The sequence below is a fragment of the Corvus hawaiiensis genome, chromosome 2 (genome assembly GCF_020740725.1).
Source record: "Corvus hawaiiensis isolate bCorHaw1 chromosome 2, bCorHaw1.pri.cur, whole genome shotgun sequence".
Taxonomy (NCBI): domain Eukaryota; kingdom Metazoa; phylum Chordata; class Aves; order Passeriformes; family Corvidae; genus Corvus; species Corvus hawaiiensis.
In genome coordinates this window covers 29,882,063-29,909,483 of record NC_063214.1, presented here as the reverse complement: position 1 = coordinate 29,909,483, position 27,421 = coordinate 29,882,063, and the positions used below count along the sequence as shown (strand labels likewise).

At 45.9% G+C, this 27,421-nt stretch overlaps 1 protein-coding gene across 3 annotated transcripts in view; it reads right to left on the bottom strand.

The window, feature by feature from the left end:
* Positions 1–22,894, bottom strand: part of SIDT1 (SID1 transmembrane family member 1) — a 40,334-nt gene extending 17,440 nt beyond the window's left edge. For 2 of the 3 annotated variants that reach the window (XM_048294040.1, XM_048294041.1), the window contains exons 1-10: positions 22,334–22,894; positions 8,595–8,716; positions 7,418–7,588; positions 7,167–7,212; positions 4,288–4,389; positions 3,446–3,529; positions 3,226–3,319; positions 1,942–2,013; positions 1,478–1,571; positions 343–386 (exon numbers count right to left, since the gene is read on the bottom strand). In XM_048294040.1, coding sequence (XP_048149997.1) covers positions 343–386; positions 1,478–1,571; positions 1,942–2,013; positions 3,226–3,319; positions 3,446–3,529; positions 4,288–4,389; positions 7,167–7,212; positions 7,418–7,588; positions 8,595–8,716; positions 22,334–22,522 — 1,018 coding nt within the window. In that variant the 5' untranslated portion in view covers positions 22,523–22,894. Of the gene's footprint in view, positions 1–342; positions 387–1,477; positions 1,572–1,941; positions 2,014–3,225; positions 3,320–3,445; positions 3,530–4,287; positions 4,390–7,166; positions 7,213–7,405; positions 7,589–8,594; positions 8,717–22,333 lie in introns of those variants that run through there. The other variant, XM_048294042.1, reaches the window with a different exon arrangement.
* Positions 22,895–27,421: the final 4,527 nt, after the last annotated feature.

Here is a 27,421-nt window from a genome sequence, read left to right as displayed (position 1 = left end):
ATACGCAAAAGTGCCTCGTTTGAAAATCAACAGGCATTGATTTTTTTCATGTCTAATCAGGAACATTAGGTCTAGGCAAGGTTTGGCCTGCCTCCAGCCCTTTAAAAGGCAGCTGCTAGGGGTAGGGGTCAGCTCCAGGTTCAGGGCAGCAGGCTTCAAAGGCCCTCTCTTGTGAGGGCAGAGAGGAAGCTCTAACATCTTTCCTCAGCACCAGAGACTACGTGAGGTACCAGGGAAGGTAGCTCCAGGACAGAAGGTACTTGACTGACAGCCTGTCCTATGCCTGGCCTGGGGCCTGTGCTGTTCACTCAAAGCTGTCACACAACAGAGGAGAGACCTTACCATGCTCAGGACTCAATCTCCCAGCTGAAGCCTTCCTCTGAACCCTGAAAAGCAATAGACAGCACTCATGAGACAGCCAACAAATCTCATCACCTGCCAGCCATAGCAAGATTATCTAGGACACCCATAGGTAAGTATGGTGAAAGCTCTGAAAAAACAAATAAAACCAACAAAAAGAAGCACAAAAGAAACACACACAACCACAAAAAAAGAAAAATACTGTTTGGACTAGACACAACTCAGTCATGACTGTTTGCTGTCCACCTCTCTAACTTCCAAAGCAACAGAGGGCTTTTTTACCCCCTCACCTATCCACCAGAGGCACGACAACCATTTCCATTACTTATCCCATCCTACACTGCTCAGTACGTTGGGAGGGAGCCTCACATCACCTTTCCAAACCCAAGTTCCCTGCTCAGGGGACCAAGCTCATATGAGTCTACTAAAGGGGCAGCAGGAGGTAGAGGCACTCACATCACCTCTGTTAATGCAGATGTCCAGAAGGAGATGGTAAAAAAAACCCCAAAAAACAACATATTCTCACAACACAGAAAAGTAACAGCAAATTAAGAGCATGCACTTAAGTAATTTCATTGAATTGTTCCAACGAAATGTTGTTTCATTGATGTGTCTTGAAGTTAAACCATGCCCATGCAGAGATTCTTCTCAACACAAGCCCAGACACCAAAGTCTGGGGCAGGGGAGGCAGTGAGGAAGGAAACCAGCATTCTTGGGACTCCAAGGAAGTATTCAAGTCACTGCCATTTATTGCAGTACTCAGTCCAGCAACAAAGTACCTCCGTTCCTCAATGCTCTCACACTCCACATCTCACATCAGCCCCTTCACAATTCCCACCTGTTGCCCAGTGTCCTTATAAAAGGAAACACAGGGGTGGGGCACCACAAGATGTAGAGGGCAGACCCTTAGATTTTCATCCTTCCATGGGTCCCATAGCAAAGGAAGAAGTATTTTCTGGCTGATGGTCAGTAGGAGCCCACTGAGTAGTCATGGACTTCTTCAGCTGCTCTGTTTAGATGCTTGCCACCCCACTCACCCCCAATTTTCTGCAGGGTGTGGTGTCCCTGAGGATGATTAGAAACAGGAAGGCTGTTCTTGTATAACCCCTGGACTCACCTAATGTAGTGCACAAAAGCAACAACCACTGAGCCCAGGTAAAAAGAGAGGAAACTCAGGAAGCTGAAGAACATGGCCTGGATGTAATCAGACTCTGAGGAAAGAGAAGGGATCAGTGAGCTCACAGAGCAGGAACAGCACCTCTCAGGGTCAGCACTCCTGTCCTGCTCTTCCCAATACCACCTGCTAACAATGCCCAGCCCCAAACAGCCCTTCCAAAGCCATCTGCTTTCTTCAAAAGGAATTGACAGAACCTGTTGCAAGATTTCCCCCCATTTCTTCACCCCCAGTGCCAGCTGGTGCACCACACAGCCTTTCCTGGAAGGGACCAGGGCTCCAGGTGGTTTTGTCTCTTTTGCTGGTGCTTTCTGCACCAGTCCTTCAGAGGATGCTGGCCCAGTCATACCCCTCTATTCAGCAGTGCCAAGTTCCCCTGTAAAGCTACTCAGCCCAAAGACACTGACTTTTAATGGAGGGCACAATCGTCACTTGAAGGTTCTTTGTCCGCTGCAGGTTCCAGGTACGGTTGACATTTCCTGTGAGATGCACAGTGTACAGAAAATATAAAAACAAGCAACATTAGTGATTTTCAGCACTGATCTTGGTTCTCTGAACTTGCACAACGAACAGGGTCTGGCTTTTTACTAAAATGTGTGTGTGGTTTTGCTTTAAACTGTTCTCTGATCTGTCAATATACAGCCTTTCTCATATGTTTCCCCTCTCCCTTCCCTATTCACCACCTGTTTTTTAGACTAGAAATCCCTGCTTGAGCCTTCCATACATTGCTTAAGTCTGGATGTCTGAATCCCAAAGGCATCTCATCCCCTATTCATTTAATCCCCAAAGGAGAGATTCTCTCACTACAGGTAGTGGGAGTCCATTTTTGCCTTTGGCCAAATCTCTGTGAGTAAAACACTTCTGTGCAGGATGCCACTCTAGAAACTCACTCTGTTTCTGCAGGGCTAAGCACACCTGGCCAGTACAGCTCTGCTGACAGCACTGGGATGAGAGAATGACACTCCAAAGGGCACAGTTCTCTCTTTTTTTTTGGGAAAACTGGAGCAGAAAGGTGGCAGGGGAGTAGTAAAAAGCTGTTGAGGGAGCCCAGTATATCTGTTGGTTGCAGTCTTGCTCTTTCTACAGGGAGGAAACCTTGGGGCTTTGAGGATAGGAATGTTCCCACTCCAGTTACAGTCATCACATGACTGGTGGAAACCTTGCTTTTATCACTGCCCAGCAACTGGACAGAGTGTTTTCTGGTTGGAAAAGACATTAGAACAAGTCTTTTGTAAAATTCTTCTCCCAAAATTACCAATCTTTCCTGTTCCCCCAAGTTCAGGGCTGTCACAGATCCCAAGATAGCAGTGGGAGAAGATGCTCTCTGCAGGAACTGAGCCTTCATGGAGCCAGGAGGATACTACAGCAGCAGGGAGCAGGGGTGAGGACCAAACAAAAAGCTGTAAGCAGCATTGCCTGGATGTCTCCAGCGTCTCCAAAGACACCAGTGGTGCTGCTGAAAAGGGCATAACCACAGCATGCCAGGCACTGTACTAGCCAGCCACCTCTTACATTCATCAAGACTTATAACCTGCCCAACATCAAATTTATACTTCACTCTTCCTCACAACTACCTGGGTAAGACAGACCTACATCATCACCTGGTGGCATCCCACAGGAAGGTCCCAAAGGACACCCACTGCTCCATTACTCAGATGCAGCCATCAAATCCAACTCCCAGAACAACTTACCATGAATTGAAGAAGGCACAGAGCCCCCACAGGCATAATCCTCCGGCTTGATGACGAACACAACAAAGAACTGCTCACCTGGGAAATCTTTTCTCTGCACAGAAGGATGGAAGAAGACAGAATCCATGAGACACAAAGCCTCTCCCCTCCAATAGGCCAGCAATGAGGGCTTTTTTGCTAGGCAGGCACCAGAAAACACTGGGACACAAATCAATCTCACCTGCACTGTTATGGCTGCCTGCTTTGTCATAGACTGATAAACTCCATTGAACTCCACATTATGGTCCAGGTCATACACTGGGCACTAAAACAGACACAGCAAAGGGTTAAACCAGGAACAACATCCAAACTATTTTCAAAGAAAACCAGCTGGAAAACACAGCACAGAACAGGAAGAAAGAGCCCCAGATGGGCTATCAAAGGGAACAAAACATCTTGCATCTCTGTCTGCTCCCGCACTGCAGGACCCTGCATTATTCAGGGAGGTGGGAAAGGAGAATAAATATGGGGCTATTTCCCTGCTGCAATATATTCCATGCCAGCCCCCATGGGAGGGAACACCCCAGGAATGGGGATGAAATACACAGAAAGAAAATCAAAATTGAAAAGCAGGGAGGACAACATGTCTAAAAATCAGAAGTTCCCCAAGCTGCCATGAGCTAAGGGAGAGTCAAGGGAACAGCACTGTTCCCTCTCTCACCCACCAACATTCCACCCAACACCCTCCCATGGAGAGACAGACCCATCTCACAGGGCAGCAGGGAACCTCACAAGGGGGACAAAAATTCCCTGTGTGGAATGTGTTCCCTGTGGATAGGCTAGAAAGGAACAGCTTGTTCACCTATTTACAACAAAGATTTCTGTATGAGCTGCTTGAACTCAGCATCTCCGTCTTGGCCTCCTTCCAACAGACTTTTCATTCCTCTTCTAGGGGCTCCCTTCACTACCAGCACCATCAGGGCAAAGCTCTGCCTTGGGCTTTTCCCTCTGCAAGGCACAGACCCCTCACAACTGGACACAGCTCCAGCAGGCAGCTCCTTGCCCTTCTCTGCTCAGACTTACCACAATATCCTGGACAGAGACAACTGAGCATGGGTAGGCTGCATCAGACACCACGTTAATAATGACTGAATCGACATCCTGAGGAAATTTGTACAGAAAATACTGCAGAGAAAGCAGAGTACAAGAGTTATGATCCAGAAATCACCCTTGGAAGTATCTTCAGCACCTTTCTAAGCTACCTGCACAGCCCTCGATGGGCTTTGGGGTTGTATGTGGATGGCTTTCACAAAAAAACAGATTTCAAGTATCAGGGTCTTACACTACAGAAGAGCAGATTAAATACATGCAGGCAACTGTCCCCCTTGCACAGTATGCTGTTAGACACAAGCATCTTCAACATGCAAAACACAGCATGGCTTCTGCTCCCTTAAGCTGAAGTGACTTCATTTTACACCCCATTCCATTTTATGTTGAATGAGCAATTTCCAGATGTTTCCATACTGCTGGCTCTACTTTTATATATGGAACACATCATGGAGCTTTCTCAAATGGGTTGCCTCAAAGATAGACTGAAAACAGTCAAATAGCTGAAACTCTGTCAAGAGTTTCATAAATAAATTATATCAGTTGTAGGATTTAGGGTTTTTTGTTTGTTTTCTTTGATGGCAAAGCATAATGGGGGTTTCTCTTTGCACGTCAGCACTGAATATAATTCAGCTGTAGCTCTGAAAAAAATCTGTGAGACACTAACATCTGGCAATATTCCTACTTTTCCTGTGGGGGGAAGGAATGGCATCTCTTGTGCTTCCATGGTTTGAGCAGGCCCACAGGACAGTTTTTGGGGTCAGAAAAAGCTGTTTCTACAGATGTGGGCCTTTTCATATCTGGGCAAAAGATGTCCCAGGCAATATCATTATTTATACATTTTTCCAGTAAAAAGTTTGATGCACTCCCCCAGCCAGCTGCTGGAGAAGTGGGTTCCTGTGCCTGCCCCAGCAAGCAGGCTTGTTGTGAGGGCTCCCATCATCCCACTTGGAGGCCAGACCGTGAGAGCTCAGGCTCCAAGCCACAGCTACCGTGAGGGGCTGATGGGCACCTCAGGCCCCCTCGGAGGGACACAAGGCTGAGGACTGCCACCAGCCACCTTCCTCCCTTCCAGATGGTCACCAGGCAATCACTGCTGCCACACTGGAAGCTACCACCATCCCCACTCCAAAACCATCATCTGAGACTTTCCAACTGTAGAACTCCCTTTATGGCACATAAACCTTAGTGCTGAGCAAGGCCAGCTGCTTCCTATTTCCCTTCCCCCATGCCAATCCCAGGAATTGGGGCCCCCAAGTGGAAGGGCAGGGATAAACAGGAAATCACCCAAGCCTTTTCTAAGTTGCCCACTTCTACTAAAGCATTTATTCCCATCACCCTTCTCCAAGCAGGGTTCCTTCCCTGCTAAAGGAGCGCTGGCTCCAACCACAAGTCCCTACAAAGTGCAAACTCACCGAGCCAGTTTCCTTAGCAGAGCATGTTTTGTCTGCACCAAGCAAGGACACAGGCACACTGAGCTCCTTGGTTTCCCAGGGGCACTTTTTCCCCTTGGAAAGTTTTAGGTGCATGAGGACCACCTCTTAGTTCATGAGGACTCTTCTATCATTTCCTTTAAGCCATGCTTGCATCAGGGTACAGAATTAACACAAGGGCATTGAGGCCGGCAGTTCTCTGCTGCACACACTGCAAGTGTTATAAACACATCCAGCCAACACTTCTGACCTAGACAAGCATATCCAATTTCTGCTTCTGCCCTCAGGCACAAGCTGGGTTTCAGACAACATCTCCTTCAATTGTTATGTCTTTCTCCAGCACCCATCTAGATTTGGAATAATCGTTTTTTTCTTACCCCTGTAAACTGCTTAATACTTTGATTTACAAAAACCTCAGCATTATACCAATTAAGAAGCAGTCTTCTACTCCATACATCTGTTTTTAAATTAAAATTCACAAATCTCATATTATTGTCACAAAAAATCAGACCCTAGTCACAAAGTTAATTCCACATCCTAAACACTCTATATTCAAATTACAAAATCCCAAGTATTATTTATAAAGAGTCCATCATTCCCTCTGCTCCTACAGTACAAAATACTGCATGAAACTGCAAACCAGATTAAGACATTTGACAGCAAAAAGGATTAGCTAGGGATGCCTGGTAATAGGAAACCTAAAATTAAATGGTGTTATTAACAGTGAAAGCAACAAGAAAAACAGAATCCCAGACAGCCTGGGTAAATTACACACCTTCCCAGCTATACATGTTCCTGTATCTCTATAGTTACTGCCAATATCATTTTCATTCAAGAGAGGATTTGTATCTGCAGGGCTTTAAGCAAAGCTGTTCAGCTGGAGGTACTGCTCACACATGCTTCCTTCTGAACTAACACACATACCAGGCATTTCATTTATCACTTTGCAGCCTGACCTGCTGCCCTGAGCAAGGAATAGCAGCCTGAGTTCTGCTGCACCTTTACAGCTTATTTATCTTTGTGTTTATTTTTTTCCAGTAAAGACTGCATCTTGACAAGTCATGCTCAGGCAAGTGAGCCAGAACTGGCAGGAACACAACACTGGTGTGTACCACCTCACGGAAGTTCAGCAGTCCAATGACTTCTGGACTTCTGGACATTTCCGGGATTTCCTGAAGTGCCAGTACCATTCATTTCCTCCGCTCATGGGTTTTGGGAGGACCCAAATGTGTCCCTAGAGTGACTGAAGCACTCTTACCTCTTCGCTGTTATCCACAGAAAATTCAACAGTAAGGAAGTTTCCCTGCAACCTAAGAGGGAAACTACCTAGTCATAAAAGACTTGCTATCTCTAACAAAAGATCATGTCAGTCCCTTGGATGTGGTAAGACGTACAAGCAATCTACACAGGATTCCTCCTTACCTGGGGCTGGGAAGGGCTGGCAGTGAAGTTAAAGGCTTTGTTGGTCCTAGAAAACAAATACCAGGATGTTGAAGTCTACAACTTTCAGAACTGGAATACACACAAAGCACCCTCAAATTAAACAAAAGAATTTTTTTTTTTTTCCTGGGAAGGAAAAATAAGGGAAGAGTAGGCAGATGGACCAAATCCCTTCAGTGACATTCAAGTGATACACGAAGAAATTGCATTTGTATTCTCACATGCCAGCTTACTCAAGTTGGAAGTTCTCCAGCCTGGTGACCAGCAGCTCATATGCAATATTGAATGGTGCCATGGAAGCGACATCCACAAATATAATCTGGTCAGAGGGTCTTGTTTCAGGTGTTGGCTCAGAGGGACAGAGGGTCCGACTCACTTCTTGGTAATTGTAGGTCCTCTGATAGCTACAACAGCCAGGGGAAAGAGGGAGGAGAAAGTTGGATGGGAAAGAGAGAGAGAGCGAGCAGTTAAGAAGTTGTTCAGCACTACTAAGAATGGCATCATTTTTCCCCTGCTTGCATAACTGAAATTCTCCTCTGAAAGGCCAGGAGCATTCAGTCTTTTATTCAGCATTGAAGCTCCACCTCTGTTGCTGCTTGCAGTCTGCACAAGGGACTGGTCATCCTCCACATTTCACTTCTCTCGGGGAACAGCCCATGACAGCTGTGGATATCTAACATCTGCCATTTAGTGGAGGCAAAGAGAGCAGTGACAGCCACCGCTGTAACCATCCCCTGCATCAGGCAAAACACTGCAGGACATCTGCTGCTGGCACCAGGATTCAGTCACAGGATGAAGCTTCACGTTTTAAATGGTCTAAGGTGGCTGAAAGTTGTTTTCAGAACTTGCAGCCCAAAGAGCTCTGGGGTTGATGAAGATACAAAACAGCATCACTTTTGCAAAGAAGCAGCTTCAAAACAGCCACTCCCTAGAACAAACTTAACTTAGGTGTCCCTGAGGTGAGAAACAGAGGCTCTTTTCCCCAAATGCACTGTAACACAGAAATTAGGGTGCTCTTTCAAGAGCCTGTTCAAACCCTGCTCCAAACTAGAGCCCAGGAACTACGTGCACACATGGTAGGCAACCGCGGAATGACAGCAATGACGTGTGGTAGATTCACTGACTGGGGACACAGGCAGTTCCCCCGCAGACAAGCCTCCTGGTACTCTGTGTACCTATCTGAGAGGCTAAGAGCCAAGAGCAGCCAAGAGCCAAGAGCTAAGAGCACTGCCAAGTAAGAGGTTAGCCATCAAATCCTGGTCTTCCTAAACCCAGCTGGCAGTGAGCAAGAATGCTCTGCAACCAAGCCCTGCAGTCTACACAGGTTACAAGAGGTAGGACTTGAGGGAGGCTGTTGATGAACACAGCTGGTAGATGAGTGTGTCACAAAGAAGAGACTCCAGTACTTACAGGCCTCGAAAAATCAGTGGGACCTGCCATGACAGCACTCCCTTCTGCTGGCGAACTACAAACAGGACGGGGTATTGGAGGTTCTCAGAGCTGCTGTTCACGTACACCCGCACTGCATCTACCTGTGGGAAGAGAGAGTACACGGAAGTATAAGCTGAAATTAGAAAACAAGACAGCTCCAAATGTAGGTGGGAGAAGCCTCTCCCCCTTCCTCAGTCTGACCTAGGTGCTGACAATATGCACAGGGAGATCAACAGTGTTTATCACTAGACTGATTATTTGGATCCAGACGTCATTTACAGAAGTGCCTCTCTGCTGACAGTGCAGTCCAGAATCACAGCCCTGTGCCCAGGTGAGAGCTGACTGTCAGACAAGATACAGTGGACAAATGCAGAATACGTGAGAGTTCGGTAGCTTCTGCTGGGAGCAACCTGAATAACTTCTCTTAAAAAAGTCAAGCAAACACACAGAGACACACAAGACAAAGACCCAAAGCTACAATTAAGAATTTTCTTGCTGGGACACTTACTTAACCAACTCAATCAATATTACTGGGAAAATCACAAAGATGACATCAGTAGCCAAGGACGAAAAAGCAGGTTAGCAGCTGGATCTCATGTAAACAATTCAAAGATAACCATAATCCCACCTAACAAAACAGGAATACACTTCTGACTGCCCTCAAGTGGACAAGAAAGGCTGCTTGTGAGAAAGGCAGCAACTGAAATTTCTCCCTACATTATCTAGCCAGCACATGGTTGCAGAGGTAGGACAGCTGTGGTGTAAAACACCCTCAGTTCACTATTTGAGAAGCAAGGAGTTTGTCTGCACCATGTGGAAATGTCACCATTTCCATTTGAAAACAGCATCCCTTCAGCTCCCTCTCCAGAACCGTAGATATTGATCAAGAAAACAAAATATGAGAATCCATAGCTCATCTCAATTAGAGGCCCTGAAATAATGAAAGCATATTAAGTGGATAATATATACACATTTTCAACCTGCCACATCTTGAAAGATTATAATGGACTCTCACTAGATCAGTAAAAGACTTCTCACAGGTATTCTGACTTTATACCCTCCAAGAAGAGTAAAGATGCAAGGAGGTACCACCTTCTGAAAAGGACATACAGAATTAGCAAGGTAGCAGAAGCAGAGCTACCAGAGACATCAGTTTAATTCTTACACCAAGGACACCAGCTTCAGATAAATGACTTACATCTGCAATTCCAAGTCTAAAAGAAAATTTCCTATTTATTCTTGTTTAGTGATTCTAAGCTCACATGGGAGTTGAGTCTAGTAGAACAAAACACCTTCCTGAAAGCCATAATCATTATCAGTTTTCCAGACATTAGCACCATAGTACAGAGGCAACAACCACCAAATCCTAAAAAAATAAAAGATCTTCAACAAAAAAGCAAAACAATCATAAATAATTTAATTAAAACCCTCTTGAAATAGAAAAGCAGATGTTAGAATCTTTTCCCACTGCCTTCTGGCTTCTAAACCTTTGCAAAGCACTTTTGGCCTGCCTTCCAGCTTTTCCTTCTGGTCACAGAAACTACCCATGCAGTTTTGTTTCCAAGTAAATTTCGCCATAGGGTGCTAAAATGAAGTTTAAAAAGCCGTCACCACAAAGCAAAACACACAAGGAACACCTGAAGGGTGTCACCACGGTGGGCCACCACCACCAGGCAGCATTGGAAGGTAACTCAGTGGCTTCTTTAGCGTCTGTAGCTGCCCTGAGGGAGCTGAGCCAGCCCACGTTGGTTTAACTTGGAAACACAGGGACTGGGCTGAACAAGCTGATGGTTGTAGGTGTTTGCTGAGACAAGGAATGGGGACACAAATGAAGCGACTGCAACTGAACATGAAAACAAATCTAAGGAGAGTGAAGACATGATGGCCAAGCCAGTCTCCTGCAAGGACATGGAGCAATTCTCCACCCATGGGGAAAACAACTATCATTGCAGGAAGGACACATTTCAGCTACCTGTCCAGCAGCTTTTTGCCCATGAAGCGGTTCAAGCGAGCCCACCTCCACCTCCAGGTGAAGCGATTCTCACTTGCCTAAGGTTGGACATGGCTCTGTGAACTTTCCAGGGCTCAGCACATAGCTCAATGCAATGGGGAGCTCACATATAACTCACAGCAAATAGCACTACTGGCTTATGCATCCTCAACTACCCATAAATACAAGCCAGAGATTGGGAAATTCTCTTCTCCACTGACTTCACGAATACAGAACATAACCCAGGACACGGGTTATATATATATTGCAGATAGTCAGGTTTTCTTTATTGTACATCAGTACACGTACATTAAATGAATACAATTCATTTCCAGCCCTCTCAGCCTCTCCTTATAGGAGAGATACTCCCGTGCTTTCATTGGCTTTGTGGCTCTGCACTGGACTCACTCCAGTAAGTCCATACCTTTCTTATACTGGGGAGACCCGAACTGGACACAAGCAGGAAACACCTAGAGCCAACTGACCACGGATGGAGACTCCACAACCTTTCTGGGAGATCTGTTATGGTGACTGACCATCCTCAGTAAGAAAAGAAAATTCCCCATCTATCCTAGAGAAGGGCAAGGGAAGGGAAACAAAAGCATTGGTGATTAATGCTGGTAGAGAAAAACCTGAGAGGTGGAAGAAGGTCGCTTCCCTCTGCTGTGATCCAGCAGCCAGACACCTCATTTGGTTTCCCTCTCTCCACAAAACTAAGCTGATTATACATCACCTACAACATTTATTCAGCTTTGCTGCCAATTCCATTATCTTATAATACTAGTAGCAAATAGGAATACCAGAAGAAGGAGGTAAGAGTCTCAAGACTCAATAGTCTTTTAAATCTAAGCACTTACCCACATGAAAACTGGTATATGCTATATTACTACCATAATGGCTTCTCTACATCCTTACTGTGCTCAGCACTCTGTATTTGCTCCCTGTAACAGCTGGTTATAGCTCCTTTGCCCTGTTCCCCTAAAAGTCCATATTCAGGTGCCTTGTGCTCTTTTTGGGCTGATAATATCTGGGGCAGCATCCAGCTGCATCAAGGCAGGACCACCTAGGGCCTAAGTATGTGCTCACAGGTGGGATCCCACTACACTTCCTCCCCCCCATCACATTTCTCTCTGCACTCTACACAGGCAAAGCTGCTTCCCAGGCCACATTCAAACAGGGTGTCTCTGAGAGGAACATGATAAAGTCAGACACAACAGTTACAGAGCAGCTCATCGAGAAGATTCCAGTGTACTTTAAATTGCACCTCAGTGTATCAACAATTCACTTGCAATGAACACCTCTGCTCCTCCTACATTTGCACATACCCAGATCAATCAGGAGCATCACACTCCCTAACCCCATCAACATCTTTATTATAAAGTCCAGGAAACAAACAGAGTGATTAAGAAGCTGGACAGATGGCAATTGAGGTTCCAGTCCACCTAGTTATTTACCCTGCTGCCACCACCACAGCAACACAGGGCCTCTTGTGGGCAGATCCTGCACTTCCAGTGGAGGGGGCAGATCCCAATCCCAGGATGCAGCTCTGCTCTCCCCCTCTCAGGATCTCAGGGATACAGCAGCAGCTCCCAACAGCTTTGGTTGATGGGCATCTTTCTTATACAACAGCTACTCCTCCCAAACACAGCAGTAACACAGGTGAGATTTGCCTGTTGGCCAAACCTGCACAAGAAGTCCCCAACTAATGGTTGGAGACTTGGAAATAAGCTCGGACATAAGTCCAGCAAAATGTAGGTGCAATTATGAGGAAGCTTGTGAAAGTGCAGAAAGAATTACCATTTAACTGCAAACAGGGCTTCTCTTGGCTGTTGTCACTCACTCTCCGATTCAGCGCTACAGATTAGAAGGAACCCTAACTAGGGTCTTGGAGGAAGACATCTTCCCTGGCAGGATGAACTGTCTAGCAGGAGCATCACAAGGGACAGGGATAAAAATGTAACACTTATGAGCTGATGTTTTTGCTTTTTTAGGCTGTCTTCTATTTGACATACCTTAAACTTTAAATCCATGCTTTGCTTCTAGATTCTCTTGCCTTATAGACAACATAAACATTTTCATGCTACAGATTTAATGAATTCACTATTGAGCCAATGCTAGTAATCCCATCTTTCCCTTTGAAAGTCAGCATTTGGCATTTGCCTTCAGCAAAATATTTTTAGAAGAGTGAAAAAAAGTGAGGTGAAGAACAAAAAGGTGATTTATTTACTTCAAACATGCTTCCCCCTCCACACCTTTCCAAAGGTTATTTCATTTTAAAAACAAGCAGTTCTAATGCAAGAACACTTCCCTGCTACAGAACCACTGCTCCCATCACACAGACCTCTCCCTTTCAACACAGAACTTTATGTAGAGACAAGAGGAACTCCAGCAAAAAAGCAGAGTTTTACTTTAAAATTATAATCATCACAAAGACTATGACCGTCCTCTGCATCCACCCCCACTCACTTAGCACTGGTGAGAGGAGGGGGAAGTTTTGCCTGGGCAGTAAGAGGGTCAACCAGGCTGCTGTCACTCCTGCATTGCCAGCACTGCTGTGGGACTTCACTATGGAGCAGATCATTGCCAGCACCACAGAAAGCTGGTTGTGCCTTCCCCTTCCTTGTACACTCACAGTAGGAGGCTGGCTATATCGGTGTTATAGTGCAGTGCTAGATGTCACCTGCACCCTCCAAGCTGAAACCCTCATCTTGGGAACCAAACTAGCATACCAAATGCTCCCTTTGACAAGGCAGGCCCTGCACAAATATTTGTCAGCAATAACCACACTGCTGCCTTTTGTGCTGCGGGGCTGAGGCAGGGTCAGGACTGCTTCAGAGACTTCTGCTCCTCACACTCCCTCCCAGTGCCAAGGCTCTGCTGTGTGCAGGGGCTATTCACCAGCCACACTCATGATAGTTTTGTTTCTCAGATGACTGACCTTGAAGTTTCTTCTGTGTTTCAAGGTGGACAGAGCAGTAAGACAGCTGAATAAAGAGAGAGCTCTTAGCATTGCATAAAAACGTGTTAGACCAGGAAAGACAAATATTTGTCCTCAGTTCCACCACCATCATGGAGATAGGGGGAGGGAAGAAAAGAAAAGGAAAAAAGTACACCTGAATTCCATTCTCTAGATGGGAACAGGCAGAAGCAGCTGGTCTCAAATTCACCCAGCTGAACAGAACCACCATGGCTGCAAACATGAAGCAAAATAAACCAGGCTCTTGTTGACATGAAAGAATCCTTGGACTGATTATTAAATCGGCATTTCCCACAGAGATTACACATCATCTTAAGACTGTGGGGATGTGAATTTAAGGGCAAGGCAGGAGGTTGCAACAACAATTTGTGCTGCAAGCAAAGGTTTTCCAGGGCTTTACCATGGATTCCTTTCCAAAAGCTCTTGCTAAGCAAAGCCTTTGAGTCACACCAGGGCTCCACCACGCTCTCCGCCGCACCCACACGCCAGCCGCTCCTTGTGAGCCCGTTGGGATTATCAGTCCATGTTGCGACAGCGCTTGGTTGTGGGCCTGCCAAGGCACCAGGCCAAGCCTGTGGGCAGGGAACACATCCGGCAGGCAAACACAGAGGCTGCTGCCTACAATGAAAGGTCTCAGCACAGGGTACATGTACAAAAGCCACTGAACAGCTGCTGCACAAGAAAGAGGTGTTTCATTTTTATAAAAACCCTGAAATTAAGTGAAGTAGGATTGAGCCAGATGGACTAGAGCAATTGAGGCAGTGAATGAATACCCCATCAGCACCGAACTCTCCTGCTCTTCCCACTGACAACACAACAGAGGGAAGCTGAGACCCAGAAGGAAAATAGTCAGGAGACAGTGACAGGTTTTAGAGAACCTCTTTGCTGCTGTCTTATGAGATACGAGCACCACTCCTGGCTGACAACAAAACAAGTGGAGCTCAGAGGATCACTCTCTTCCAGCCTTTCTCTGTCTCTGCGCTCCAATGTCAATAAGTGTTAATTGCCAAAAGCAATCTGTCAAATAACCCCAGCCCACAGTATTTTCTTCCAGTATTTCTGCCAGGAGTATTAAATACCCAAAGCAGCATAAATGAAGAGACAGACTCTAGGTATGTCAAGCACGGCCTCGGACACATTAACATAATTGCTCCAGGATTAGTATTTTTCATTTAAATGTTTCACTCTGTGCAAACATTCTGTGTGGACTTACAGTCGGCCATGGACTTGCCCATGAGTTCACTTGTTTGCAACAGTATCTGTGAAGCATAAATGGAAGCAAGACAAATATAAAGCACGATAATATTTACCTTTTTCCATTTTTGAAATTTTGTCCTCTAACCAATGTCACTAGGGAGTCTCCAAGACAGCCAGAAAGAGAAACTGGGAGTTGCCATGCTGGATGAAGTAGGTACCTGTTTCTGAACACCCTCAGACTTTAGGAAGACGTTAAAAATAAAAAATCCTTTTTTGAACAGTCAGTTAAGGAACAAACTACTCTACAATAATTGCATCTTCCTAAACCACAGCAGCTGGAACCCTGGGCCAGGCCAGCCCTTGAAACAAAAAGGTTTGTAACCTTTCCAAATTTGCTGTAACTTCAAGCTCCTGGCAGTAACTCCAGGGATTGCTGTCAGAACACAGATACCTGGTTCTTTCTTGGGTCCCAAGTTCTTCACTTCAGTAACACTTTGGATGTGGATTGAATTATGTCTTGTAATTCAAGCTGTCTTCTTTTTAAACAATTTTTCATTTATTTTAAACTGCACTGAAGTAGCTATTTCTATGCTCAAAGAAAAACATCAGTGTAAAAAAGTAAGGAAGGCTCTTTCTGAAATCCTCTGTGGTTCTCCAAGTATGCACAGCATGAAATTATGTTTGCTTATGCAAATGTACTAAACTATATTTTCAAACTGAGCAGATGGCACACCCTTGCAATATACCTTTTACAGTCTGCACTGAGATTCCTTAAATATCCCCTGAAATAGCAGATGAGATCCATACAGGAAAAGCATACCTCCCTACCAACAACTTCTGCACAAGTTATTTGAGGACATTTCAGCCTCTACTTACAATGCAAATGTATAACAAATTGCTCCACTGTTCTTGGAAAGAGTTCAAACTGAGAAGAGGCATTTTGATGAAGTTACTCTTATGCAGAATTTGTTTTCTTTTTTAATCTAAACATCTTGGGGGTGCGGAGGGAACAACAAAACCTGATCAGCTTTGATTTTAAACATGACAGCCCAACAAGAAGAGAATGACTAAGACTTAGAACAACATTCAAATTCAAAAGAGATGCTTTAGTTCAAGGACAAGTTATTGAGCTTGACAGCATTAGCTTACACATTAGAAATAAAAATAAAACTCTTGCCAGCACCGCAGTCACCATCTGAAGGTGTGCGGGCTACCCTGCAAGAAACCAGAGCAGCTTTCAGTTCTCTTCCCTAAAGCCTGCAAACTGATAGCCTCTGACAAGATGTACTCTCTTTTTGCCTCCTGGGTAGGGAAACCCATGAAGTGCAAAATCCTAGAAAGATAAAGAATAATTTAAGTTTGAGGGGATCTCAGTTGCTCCTATCCCCAGCCCAAAGCAAAGCCGCCTCCCACACCATTCTCTCACTCAAGATATCCCACTTTTGTTGGAGGGTTTTCAAGACTGTATTTTCTGAAACAAAAAACAACAGTCAAGTTTGTGTTTTTAGTAGATCCCCATACCATTTCTCTCATAGTTTACTTTTGTTTTCCCCTGCAAGTAAAAGCTTTTTGTGTGACCCTGGGCAGGGTGGGGAGAGTTCAAGAGAACACACTGAGCAGCAGCAAGTACATTCCAAGTGCTGTGTACTCTACACTGCCTATGCTGTCACCTCCTAGGGTTGGCTGTATTCTTTAAGAAATATAAATTATATACACAAGTTACTCCAAAGAGATTTTGTTGAACCTTGCTTGGCTTCAGACATCATATACTATAATTTGCTTTGGTTTTTTTTGGATTTGACACTGTCCCTACATTCCTGTCTCATAAGGCAGTTACTATTAGGTTCCAGAAATGGTGTGCTGAGGCTCTTCCAGTGTCCTGTGGTGAACAGACTAGAGCCAGCAACCAAAGAGCAATAGTGTGGCCCTGGAGATCCTGCAGTAACAGCAGCTCTAATGACATCAGGAGATCTTCTCATGCAAGCATTTGTAGTCTTCCCAGTTTCTTTGATTTTTACCTGCATCTTTGTGGCTAAACTGGTGGGCTTCCACTCAGCATTAAGGAAAGACAGAACTTAACCTGCTGTCCTCACTATAGCTCAGGCTCCGCCATCTCCAAACAGTAGAATAAGGTTTTATTGCATGCACAGTGTAGCTGTGGACTGAAAGCTGGGCTGGAGCCAAGACTAACACTATGGAGAACATGTGCAGGACACCATGCAAATACTTTGAGGTAGTTTATTCCAGCCTGAAAGGTCCTACATGTGGAACCCAAAGCCAGCTTAGAAGCAAGAGGTGAAAAAATTGCTCCTAGAGTTGTTATAATAGACATGGGTGCTGCTGGAGTGGGACCTATACTAGCATGGCAAACAGCAGAGAACAGCAAACACAGATTTGATCACGGCCTCTTATTAAACCAGGCTGCCCTGTGTAGCAGATCAAGGAGTTTCCCTGCAGCTAGGACAGATGGCTTTGGACTGAGCAAGTGACTCATCACACAGTTCCAGAGGAATACACAAGTGAATTCCTGTTCTGGCTTCTTTCCTGGAGGAAAGCAAGTGCAACTACCATCCACACCTAGGAAACAAGAGACCCATTCACTAGAGGTCAGAGGAACACAACTGACACCATGCTCTTTGGCTGGAAAAGGCACTTGGTCACAAAATTTAAGGCATGTAATTGGGAGACTTCTGATCTTCTTGCTAGTGTTGATACCACTCTTCCTTTAGGACAGTCAACTTTTTCCTAATCTGCAATCATGAAAAAACAAAGGGCAATGACATTAGGAACCCTCCCTAGCAGCACAAAGCCGCTCATAGTCTGAGGGCAATCTTTTACCCATCACTCCTCAGATAGACTTCACAGACAAGACACTCACTCCAGGGCTATACGTCCTCACACTGCACAACTGCTCAGCAGAGAAGCCACAGCTTAATCTACTGTCAATCACGATGTATGGTGAGCTGGGCCATATGGGAACTGAGACTGGGGCTCTGTTCCTAGTCCTGGCAAGGGAGAAGGAGGGAAATAGCACCCACTCTTACTCTTAAAATAGGTGCAGCCCACTGCTCAGCTTCGGAGCTCATCGCAACCAACATATACTGCATGAATGTCCAAGAGCTGTGTCTGGATTGCAGCAGCTTTGCCTACAAACAGCAAGTTGGAAACTTGTTCTCCTAAGGGATACTTGGTTTTCTAAATATAGTCCAAATATTTCCCAAATTATACATTCAGCTAATCTGAGCTCCAATTCGGAAAAAGAACTTCTCTTGTCTTCTTCCTCATGATATTCTCCTGGACCACTTACAATTTGGTACAGGACACACCAACATGCACAATGTTAGTGTAATTTGTGTTTTCATCAAATTAACCATTAGCAACTGCCAGATCTTACAGTGGTGGAAAGTCTCATTCACTCTGAACTCCTTCAGTACTCACACACATGCTATTCTTTTTGAAAACCCTTGTATTACTGCAAACATAGAACTAAGCAGATTCCCTTCCTTGTCACATAAAGCCTTCTCCATTCAACAGCAAATCCAGCAGAAACATTCTACGCACTTTCTCAGTCTTCTTGGCAGGAATACACTGCACAGGCAGCTCCAGCAAACCAGCAAGTGTCTCCTTCCTTTCTCCCTCCCAAGTAGGGACATGTTGAATATGTGGAATGAGTGTGTTATTTTTTTACCCCCTCATCCTGGATGTCTTCAATGTAAATAATCCTAAAATAAAATAATCCTGTTGCCCAACTAATTGTTCACCAGATATTGTTCACTTCTAACAGTGCACATCTGCCTTTGCTGTTAGAGTATGAGGGCATAGCAACAAGTGACACAGCTGGGCTTATTACTATATTTTTTACACTCAGTTAAACATTAAACAGCAATACAGGGGGGTGGGGGAGGGTGGGGGGGAATTTCAAAGAGTATCTAGAAGGAAAAAAAGGGAATTCAAAAAACAGTAAGACTACCCCACTACAAATCAAGAGTTCCCACCACAAGGAAGGAGTCTGTTACGTTGTTCACAGCCCAACCCTACAAGACCCTTGCAGCAGAGGTGGCTGTGCTTCTCCTCAGCACAGCATTACCTTCAGAGTTCAACCTCAACAATTAAGGCCTAAATCCTAGTACATAAAAGACTGTCAGCTCTCCTGCCTCAAGACAACACGGTGAAGTGCTTCTGCACAGCACATAGGAAGGTTTTTCCCCGTCCACGGACGGAGAGAAGAGACCTGGCAATGTATCTACCCATAGAAGTTTCAGCTAGGTGATTTGGTCAGCATATAAGTATCATCATTCTCATTTTACTCACAAGTTGCACAGAAGGGAAGCCACATGTCTCAAAACAGCTCTGCTGCAGAGCCCTGAGTTGTGGCTTCTTCACCTTGTATACATCTGCCTTGTGAGTACTCTCATGGGACTCGCTTTTTCCCTCCCATCTTGTATGCACCCCCATATCCCAAGGAGTAAGGATGATGATGTGGATGGAGAACATCCTCTGAGATCAGGCAAGCACAACACTTTTCAGAAAGCTGCAAGTCTCTAAAGCACCAAACAGGAGAAAAGGTCCTGTTCCCTCCTTTCTCTCATCCATCATTCAAGCACTGCTCTATTCAGCTGCATTTTCAGATGTGCCTGTGCAGCCACAGCACGTGAGTAACCAAAACATTTACAGAGGGCTGATGGATCACAAGCCAGCCCCCACATTTTGTTCTTGTCCCCGAGTTTTCCCTTGTTTTGTAGGCCTGGATTCATAAGAAAGAGCAGCAGAGGGGAAAACAGCAGAATTTGCAGCATCATGAAAACAAATTCCTGTTTTCAGAGCCAGATCACTCCAGACTTGACTTTTTTTCAGAGGGGAAAGCAATTAAACTCATCCACTGCAGCCCTTCCATATGCTCTTTTTATTCAATTAGCTTTCCTGTAACTAAGGTTAATCACCCATGTGGTATCTGCCTTGAGTTATCAGAGGCTTCTGGCTAAACTGCCATCACCACAGAGACAGGAAGAGACCAAAAAGACCAGGAAGAGTGGAGAGCTCACAAGTGGCAGGCAACTGGCAAACACTGGCTGGCATTCCCTCACTATGAGCTCAAGGTTAAAAACTGTAGCAAAAGGCAAGGACTAATACACTGAGTTTTTGCAGGACTTACACTCCTTCACAAGACCCAACACCAAGAAGACAGCATGTCCCTAAACATCTTCCCATCTCTTGCATAAGAAAACCCTGCCCACAAGAACTCAGTCCCAGATTAAAGCCAAGATTTCCACTACCAAGCTTCTAAATCTTGAGCAATTCTCAACAACAGGGAGATACAGGACCACCAGGACAGATCAACACCAGGCAGATCGATCGTGCCAGTAAGAGGAGACCCAGTCATGTTTGCCTCTCATGGGTTCAGGGCTGCAGCTGGGGAAGGGGCTGCAGACAGCCACAGCCAATCACCCCAACTAGGTCAGTCCCCTTCTGGCCAGTTTCCAGTGGCTCATCTCAGGAATGGCACCTGAGGAATCACAGAATTGGAAGATCATCTTCAGAGATCACCTAGCTCAAACACCCTGCCATGGGCAGGGAGGTATCTTCACTGGATCAGGTTGCTCAAAGCCCTGTCCAACCTGACTATGAACACTCCCAATGATGTGTACCCACAACTTCTCTGGACAACCTGTTCCAGTGTCTCACCATAAAAAAAGTTTTTTCCTTATGTCCTACTGAAATCTACAGTCTTTCAGTTCAAAACTGTTGCCCCATGTCCTGTCATTACAGAACACTGTAAAAAGCTTTTCTCGATCATTTTCAGAATCTTTTTTATACTGAAAGGCCATAATAGGGTCTCTCTCTGGAGCCCTCTCTATCCTCAGAATCTGTTCTAGGCATCCTTCATCAGAAAACTTCCGATGAAAGTCCATCTTTATTTAAAGAGTTTTTGTCTTCCAAACATTTTTTCCTAACAGGAGCTGGTTGCATGGCACTCTAAGCATATTCATGTGAGTGCTTGATGAGTTCTGCATTGAAAAAAATATTAAATCTCAAACCTGAATTTTCCCTTTTTAGATATGTTCTTGCCCATATCTCTGCAGAGATTTCACGTTTCAGCACACAGGACCATGGAGATTAGTCCATTAAAGTAACTTCTTAAGCGAGGCAGTAGCCTGTAGTGAGTAGTCTGTACTTCACAGCCACAGGAACAACTCAGTGTCTAGAAGTAGCCCAGAAGTTGCATTTAGGTACCTGCAAACACCACTGAGCAGCCATGGGCTTCCTCCCTGCCTCCTCCCACTGTGCTTTCACTGTACTTCTCCAGAAGAGAAAGCTTTTTTTGCAGAAGCTGCCCAGGAAAAACACATGGCTTCAAAAAGCACATTAAATTGAAGGAACCAGATTTAATTTTAACTGTAGTCAGTATTCATGCTCTCTCTGCTAGCAAGCCACAGACCTGCCAATAGGTCCTCATCATAAATACCCCATACTTGTAACACCTGAAGAATCTTAACTTACACCATAACCAGCTTCCAAAAGGAGGCTCAACCCCAAAGTGTGCTTTTGACCTCCTGGGATCACTGGTGACACCCAACAGTTAAGTAAGGCTGGGCTCCTTTGCATCATAGCCCAGACAGCCAACTGCTGCCCCATAAATACCAGGTGCATTTTATTACATAGTACATCGTGTGGGAAAAAGCTGTGGTTTCCATTTTCTCTTGTTCTGTGCAACTGAGGCCAGGAGGGAAGATTCATCTACCCAGTTCATCATCTTTTGGTACATCAGATCATCTTACTCAGCAATTAACACCCAATCCAAACAACGGGGGCAGAGTTTCCAAGGTACCACTTAGCTACTTGAGATAAACACGACACAAAAAGTGGGGAGGGGGGAACCCGCAATAACTGGGTATACATAAATGACAGGTTTCTTTCCACCATCAAACAGCCATGGATAGCCCCGGCCACGCTGCCCTGCAGCCTCCTCACGACACACCTCACCTGCACAGCCCTGCCTCACCTCCCAGGCTACCAGGGGAGAGCACCCTGATCCTAAGGAAATGCACAGTGAAGAAAACGGCATTTAAGGCTTATTAAGTGCACACACACACATATACACTTTTTTTTTTTTTTGGTCGTTTGGCTTTTTGTGTGGGTTTTGTGTTGGGGTTTTAAAATTATTTTAATGTAGTACTGTTATCCTCACAACTCCCTTCTAGGCTTCAAACCCGTTCTGCTGCTAGAAATGCTAGATATCAAAGCCCCCTTCGCGGGTGGGGGGCACCAAACCACCTGCCCATCCCGCAGCTCCCGGGACGCCGGCACCCTCCCAGCCCGCAGCCGCGGGGAAGGTGGAAGGGAGCCCGCAGGTGCACTGCGGCTCCCGACCACCGCGGCGGCGGGAGGATGCGGGCAGGACAGAGGGAGAGCCCGGCCCGCTCCCGCACAGCGGCGGAGCCGCAGCAGCACCGGCACCACCCCGGCACACATCCCCCCCCACACCCGGGAGGGCGAGAGGGGCACACAGTGCTCGCCCAGCCGCGGGGAACCCGGCGCTCCGGGGATCGCTCCTACCTGCCCGGGCTCGCTGCGGTAGGCGAAGGCGTAGACCCGCTCCGCGCTGATGTTCACGGCGCCCCGGTAGACGCGGCCGAAGGCGCCGGGAGCGGGGTTGTCCCCGGGGCCGCCCCCCGCTGCCGCCGCTGCCGCCCAGAGCAGGGCGCAGAGCAGAGCCCCGGGGGCCGGGGCTGCCCTCCCGGCCATGGGCTCCTTCCTGCCGGCCCCGCGGGGCGCCCGGACTGTGTGTCCCCGGCAGGGCGGGCGGCGAGGCGCTTTATCTGCGATTTAAATAAACAGCTCGGCGACACGGACCGGAGGCGGCGGGGGCAGCCCCGCACACCCCCGCCCCTCGCCCGGGGGACGCCGAGCAACTTTCCCCGGGGAAGGACCCTCCGCCGGCCGGCGGGGCGGAGAGGGGAGGGGAAGGAAGGCCGGCCGGCGGGCTGGCCAGCCCAGGGGAGGAGGGTCTCCTCTCTGTGACCGGCCCCAAATTCTGAGCCCGGCTTAGCAGTCGATTGTCAGGGAGTTGTTCCTTTTGGGGAGCTGTGCCGTGAGTGCAGGGACACGCTGGCATCGTCAGGCGCGTGGGGATCAGCATCTGCAGGGCTTCAACATTCCCTGCCCACCGCGTTAGGGTGTTCTCGCCCCGCACTCTGCCGGCTTGCTGGAGCTGCAGCTCGCACCTGCAATCCTGTATAGGGCGCTCCCCAATCTTTATTTTTGGCTTCTCATAACTTTGGGATAAATGCCTTCGTTTTTTAGTTCACCCTAAAGGTGCGAAAGGCAGCAGCAAATGTAATTTCATTAATCTGAAAATGGCTTGTTGCATCTATTCTTTGCGTCATCCATGGAACTGGCTACAAACAATACTGTGATGCTCTTAGCCTTTTCAGCAAGATGAGAGTGATACTGTTGTGCTGTGAAAAGGCAAGCGATCTCTCTCGCACGGCTTAACCCTCCTATCGTCCTCTGTTGAAAACACACCTAGGAAATGTGTCAGATCCCACGGTGCAGGGATGCACTTTTAAGTCAGAAAATAGAGTGTTACTTGTAAAGCAATCGGAAGGGTTTTTCAGGAGCCACAGTTTTATAAAGTCAGCCTGCCGTCTCCAAGTGCAGTGACTCTGACCCCAGAAGCTTTCCACAAGTTTTGGGTTTTGTTTTCAAGGCTGAGAGATTTCCTGGGGAGCCACTTGGTGTCTTTGGAGGAAAAGTTGCAAAGCTCAGCAAAACGAGCTGGCATGCCTTGTGCTGCCGTTTTGATCTCCAGGCCCTTGAGTGATTTCTGCCAAGAGAAAAAACTAAACAATTGTCAGTGAGTTCTGTTCGTCTTGAAGCAAGGTTCAAGTCACCCTGCCTTTTGTCAGAGTCCCAAGAAGTATCATTAAGGGTAAAATAAACCACTTTGTGATCTGCTGGAAGATGGACACTCCAACACAAAGATTTTGCCTTTCGGCCTGGAGTATCAGCTCTGCAGACCAGGAGACTTTGTGACTCTATCTTGCCTCTTAACAGGATGTGGCGTGACCTGTCCTGGGGGACTTCAAACAGTGGTGGCACTGGGGGACTTGTGGCTTCCCCTCCTTACCCTGTAGAGTCCAGGGCTCCTGAACCCTACAGCTCTTTCCTCACTCCCTGCTCTCTGCAGAAACACAGGTCTCTCTGCCAGGGCCAGCAGCCCTCTAGCATGTGCTGGAGGGAGGACACTAGGAAACTCATCTTCTCCCAGAGAGGAGACTTCAAGCAGCAGGAGGAGGTACAGCAAAACAAGAGCAGGTAAGGGCCATGCCTGGTTGCTCAGAGCAACAATGGCACAAAGATGGCGTTCTGCAAACCAAGGTAGCTGTGGCAGCTGCAAATAATTTTTGTGTCATTTGGTATTCCAGATTGGGATATCAGTGCATTGCCGCTCTCTAGTTGTGTTGGTTTTGTGGCAAAAAAGTGGCTCTTCGTATAGTCCACATTTTCCAATGCAGAGTTATGTTATTCTTAAAGTGCTTTCTCTGACTGGATGTACATTATGGTATCTTACCAAAGACTACACATTTTCCCTCATTTTTAATTTGAGAATTCAAGTTTTCCAAGTGTCATACTTCGTTCTTATCTTAATTTCATCTCACTATTTTGGGGCTCTTTCTGTGATTCAGCAATGGTAAACCTTTGTTCAAATCTTTGCCTCCGAAGTGTGGTACTGCCCAACTTGCTGTATTTGTGGAAGCTTGAAGTCAAAGGTCAACTCCACCATTCAAGTTGCTAATGAAAGTAAAAAATGCTAGTAGACAGATCAGATCTCTTAGTTTGATATACCTTCCTGTTGACAGGAAAACATCCACTGCACCGGTTTGGGAATCGCTTTTAAATCACACACTCCTCTCATGTTAATACCATCTGAGACCAATTTGCCTTTATGGGAGTGATATTCAAGGCAATGTCAAAAGCCCTACTGAAGTCAAAACATGTTTCACCTATTCCTTTCAGCACTTACTAAGTCAGTTATCTTGGAAAAGAAATAAATTAGGTTAGTTTGACATGATTTGTTCTGGACAAATGCACAGTGCCTGCTGCTCATCACTTTATTGTTATTTAGTTGGTTGCACACTGATTGCTGAACAGCTTGTTTCATTATCTTTCCAGATAACAAATGGAGGTTGGCTGACTTATAACACTTCACTCAGACACTTTGATAAAGATGAATAGCACATTTTCCCTTTTCATTACACCTGGATTTTGTTCTTGAAGGGCAGCATGTATTTGGGAAGAAAGAACCAATCCCTCTAAAAGACAGTATTCTCATCCAGACAGACAATGGATCTGAGTCGGTGGAAGTGATCTATGCTTGTATGTGCCACAGCACTCTGGCGTCAGGAGCCAGCAAGGACCAGATGCTCCCTGAAGGAGAGGGATCCGAGTGCCATAACACAGCCAGCAGAGCAGGGATCTCACCAGCCAGGGCCCCATCCCACAGGATCTGAGCAAGACAAGCAGGGCAGGCCTGGATATGGAATCAACAGAGTCCAGATCGGCAGACAAGTCAATAGCAATGGGAGAGGTCTGAGGTCAACATAAGTTAGTGACTCAGGTCTGGTGATGGCAGCCAGAGACAGATACAGTCCCATCAGCAGCAGACAAGTCCCCAGCAGTGAGGCAGATCTGAGGTCTGGCCAGGAAGCTGGTCAGGGGGTCCAGGCCAAAGGGATACAGACAGGGCTGCCACACAGTTGTAGCTCCAGCTCCAGCAGAGGCAAGGCCTGCAGCCTCACCTGAAGTGCAGCTCCCATGTGAGGGACAAGAGAGCCCTCGCTGAAGCCTCCCCATAGCCCTGATGCCAAAGTCACGGTAGGGAAGAGGGGCCTTCACAGCCCTCAGCTGTGCTGTCTCTGGGCCCAGGGTGCCACACCTCCAGAAAAGGGAATGATGCTCTTGGGGCCCTTGTCTCTGGCTGTGTGGAGGGCATGTATTTCATAACAGGACCCATTTTTCCAGTATAAACAAAGCCCAGGGTTGTGAGTGTCTCAAGGGAAGGAGGAACTGTGCTGGGTGAGAGGCTCACAAGAGTAGTTTTGAGGTTTTTGTTTCTTTTTTTTTCTCTGTAGCACAAAAGCAGAAAATCTCCTTGCTGTTGGGAACAAAATATTAAAAAAGCCCCAAACCAGTAAAGAAATTGCATTTCTCCTGGTAACCATGGCTGCAAAAATATCCAGGATAGACAAAATTACAAAGGCATCCTCTAAATCATACTAACTTAGAAAGGGAAAGAGTATAAATGTATATAACAAACCAAACTGTTTGGAAACTGGATGACTTAAAATTACTGTTTGCATTATGTAGTCTCTGTCTTATGTAAGCTCCTCTGCAAGTTAATAGATGCTGTAGATGCTCAGCTGGCTTCTGCAGAGATAATGCCACATTTTCAGGCTCTGCTGAAAATGCAGTGTGAAGAATAACAAGAAGTGAAATGTAGACATGCTTTAAAGATGTCTGATAGAACTTGGTCCGACTTTTCTTATAGGTGGCCAAAGTGTTTGAGAATAGGCTGCTTGAATGAGAATTGTCTCTGGCTTGTATTATATGTGCATGTATTAGGTATTTAACATTCATATTTGATTGTAATTAATAATAGCAGAGAGGTTTAAGAGGTTTCAAAAGAGAGGATTTAATGATGCAATTATGCCTTTATTGTTTTTTTTCTTCAGTAAGCCTTGTTCTTCAAGACAATTTAAAGCCATGTTAAGAGAGAATTCCAGATGTGCCCTTGATTTATACCTTTGGTTTCCAAATATTCAGACCAATGCAGATTAATGAATTGCTTCGCATGGATTTCTCTTCCCATAGGCTGAACTCTGATGTTCACTTTCAGGTGCATGCGGTACCTATGGTGAGTGTCTAGATAGAAACTGAAGTCCAGGTGCAACCTCCACATTTGCAACACTTCATTAGAGGCAATTGCTGAGAGTATTTCTCTGATGCTTTTTTCTCCCCTCATGATTTCAATCTTCTTGTATCCCATGCAAAACAATTCCTTCCCTCAATACATTAACCAATACCATCTGCAACTTCACATGAAGTTTTTGCAGTGATGCTGGTAAAGCCAGAATTACCTTGATGGGGACCTTAAGCACCAGAAAATCTTTGTGAAAGGGAAAAAGTTTTGAATGAAAAGTTGATAAACCCCATGCCTTCACTTTCCAGCTCCCACAGACAAAATATTATGCTCACACTGCAAGACAAAATGTTAACTCTAACCCTTTGGAGGAATTACATCTTGTCTTCACCTATGTGGCAGGGAAGTGGAAGATCTGTTGCATGTTCTGGGGTAAGTCTATAGGGAATATATTGCACTTGTGCGTAAGCTAAATGAGTCGTTTCAGAACTACCAGGTGCTTTATGAAAACCAGAAATTCGTTGTTGGGAGGGAGGTACAGTCTTCCTCGGTGGCACAGCTAACGAGATCTGTTTGTTAAATTTAAACAAGAGTCACTCTTTAACTTCTTATCACCTTAATTTCATGGTTTGTGTGACATTGTGTTCTGAACCACCCATAACAGCATCTGAAATACATTTTCACACGGGGAAATTTCCAAGGCTTCCTCAGAGCGACATTGA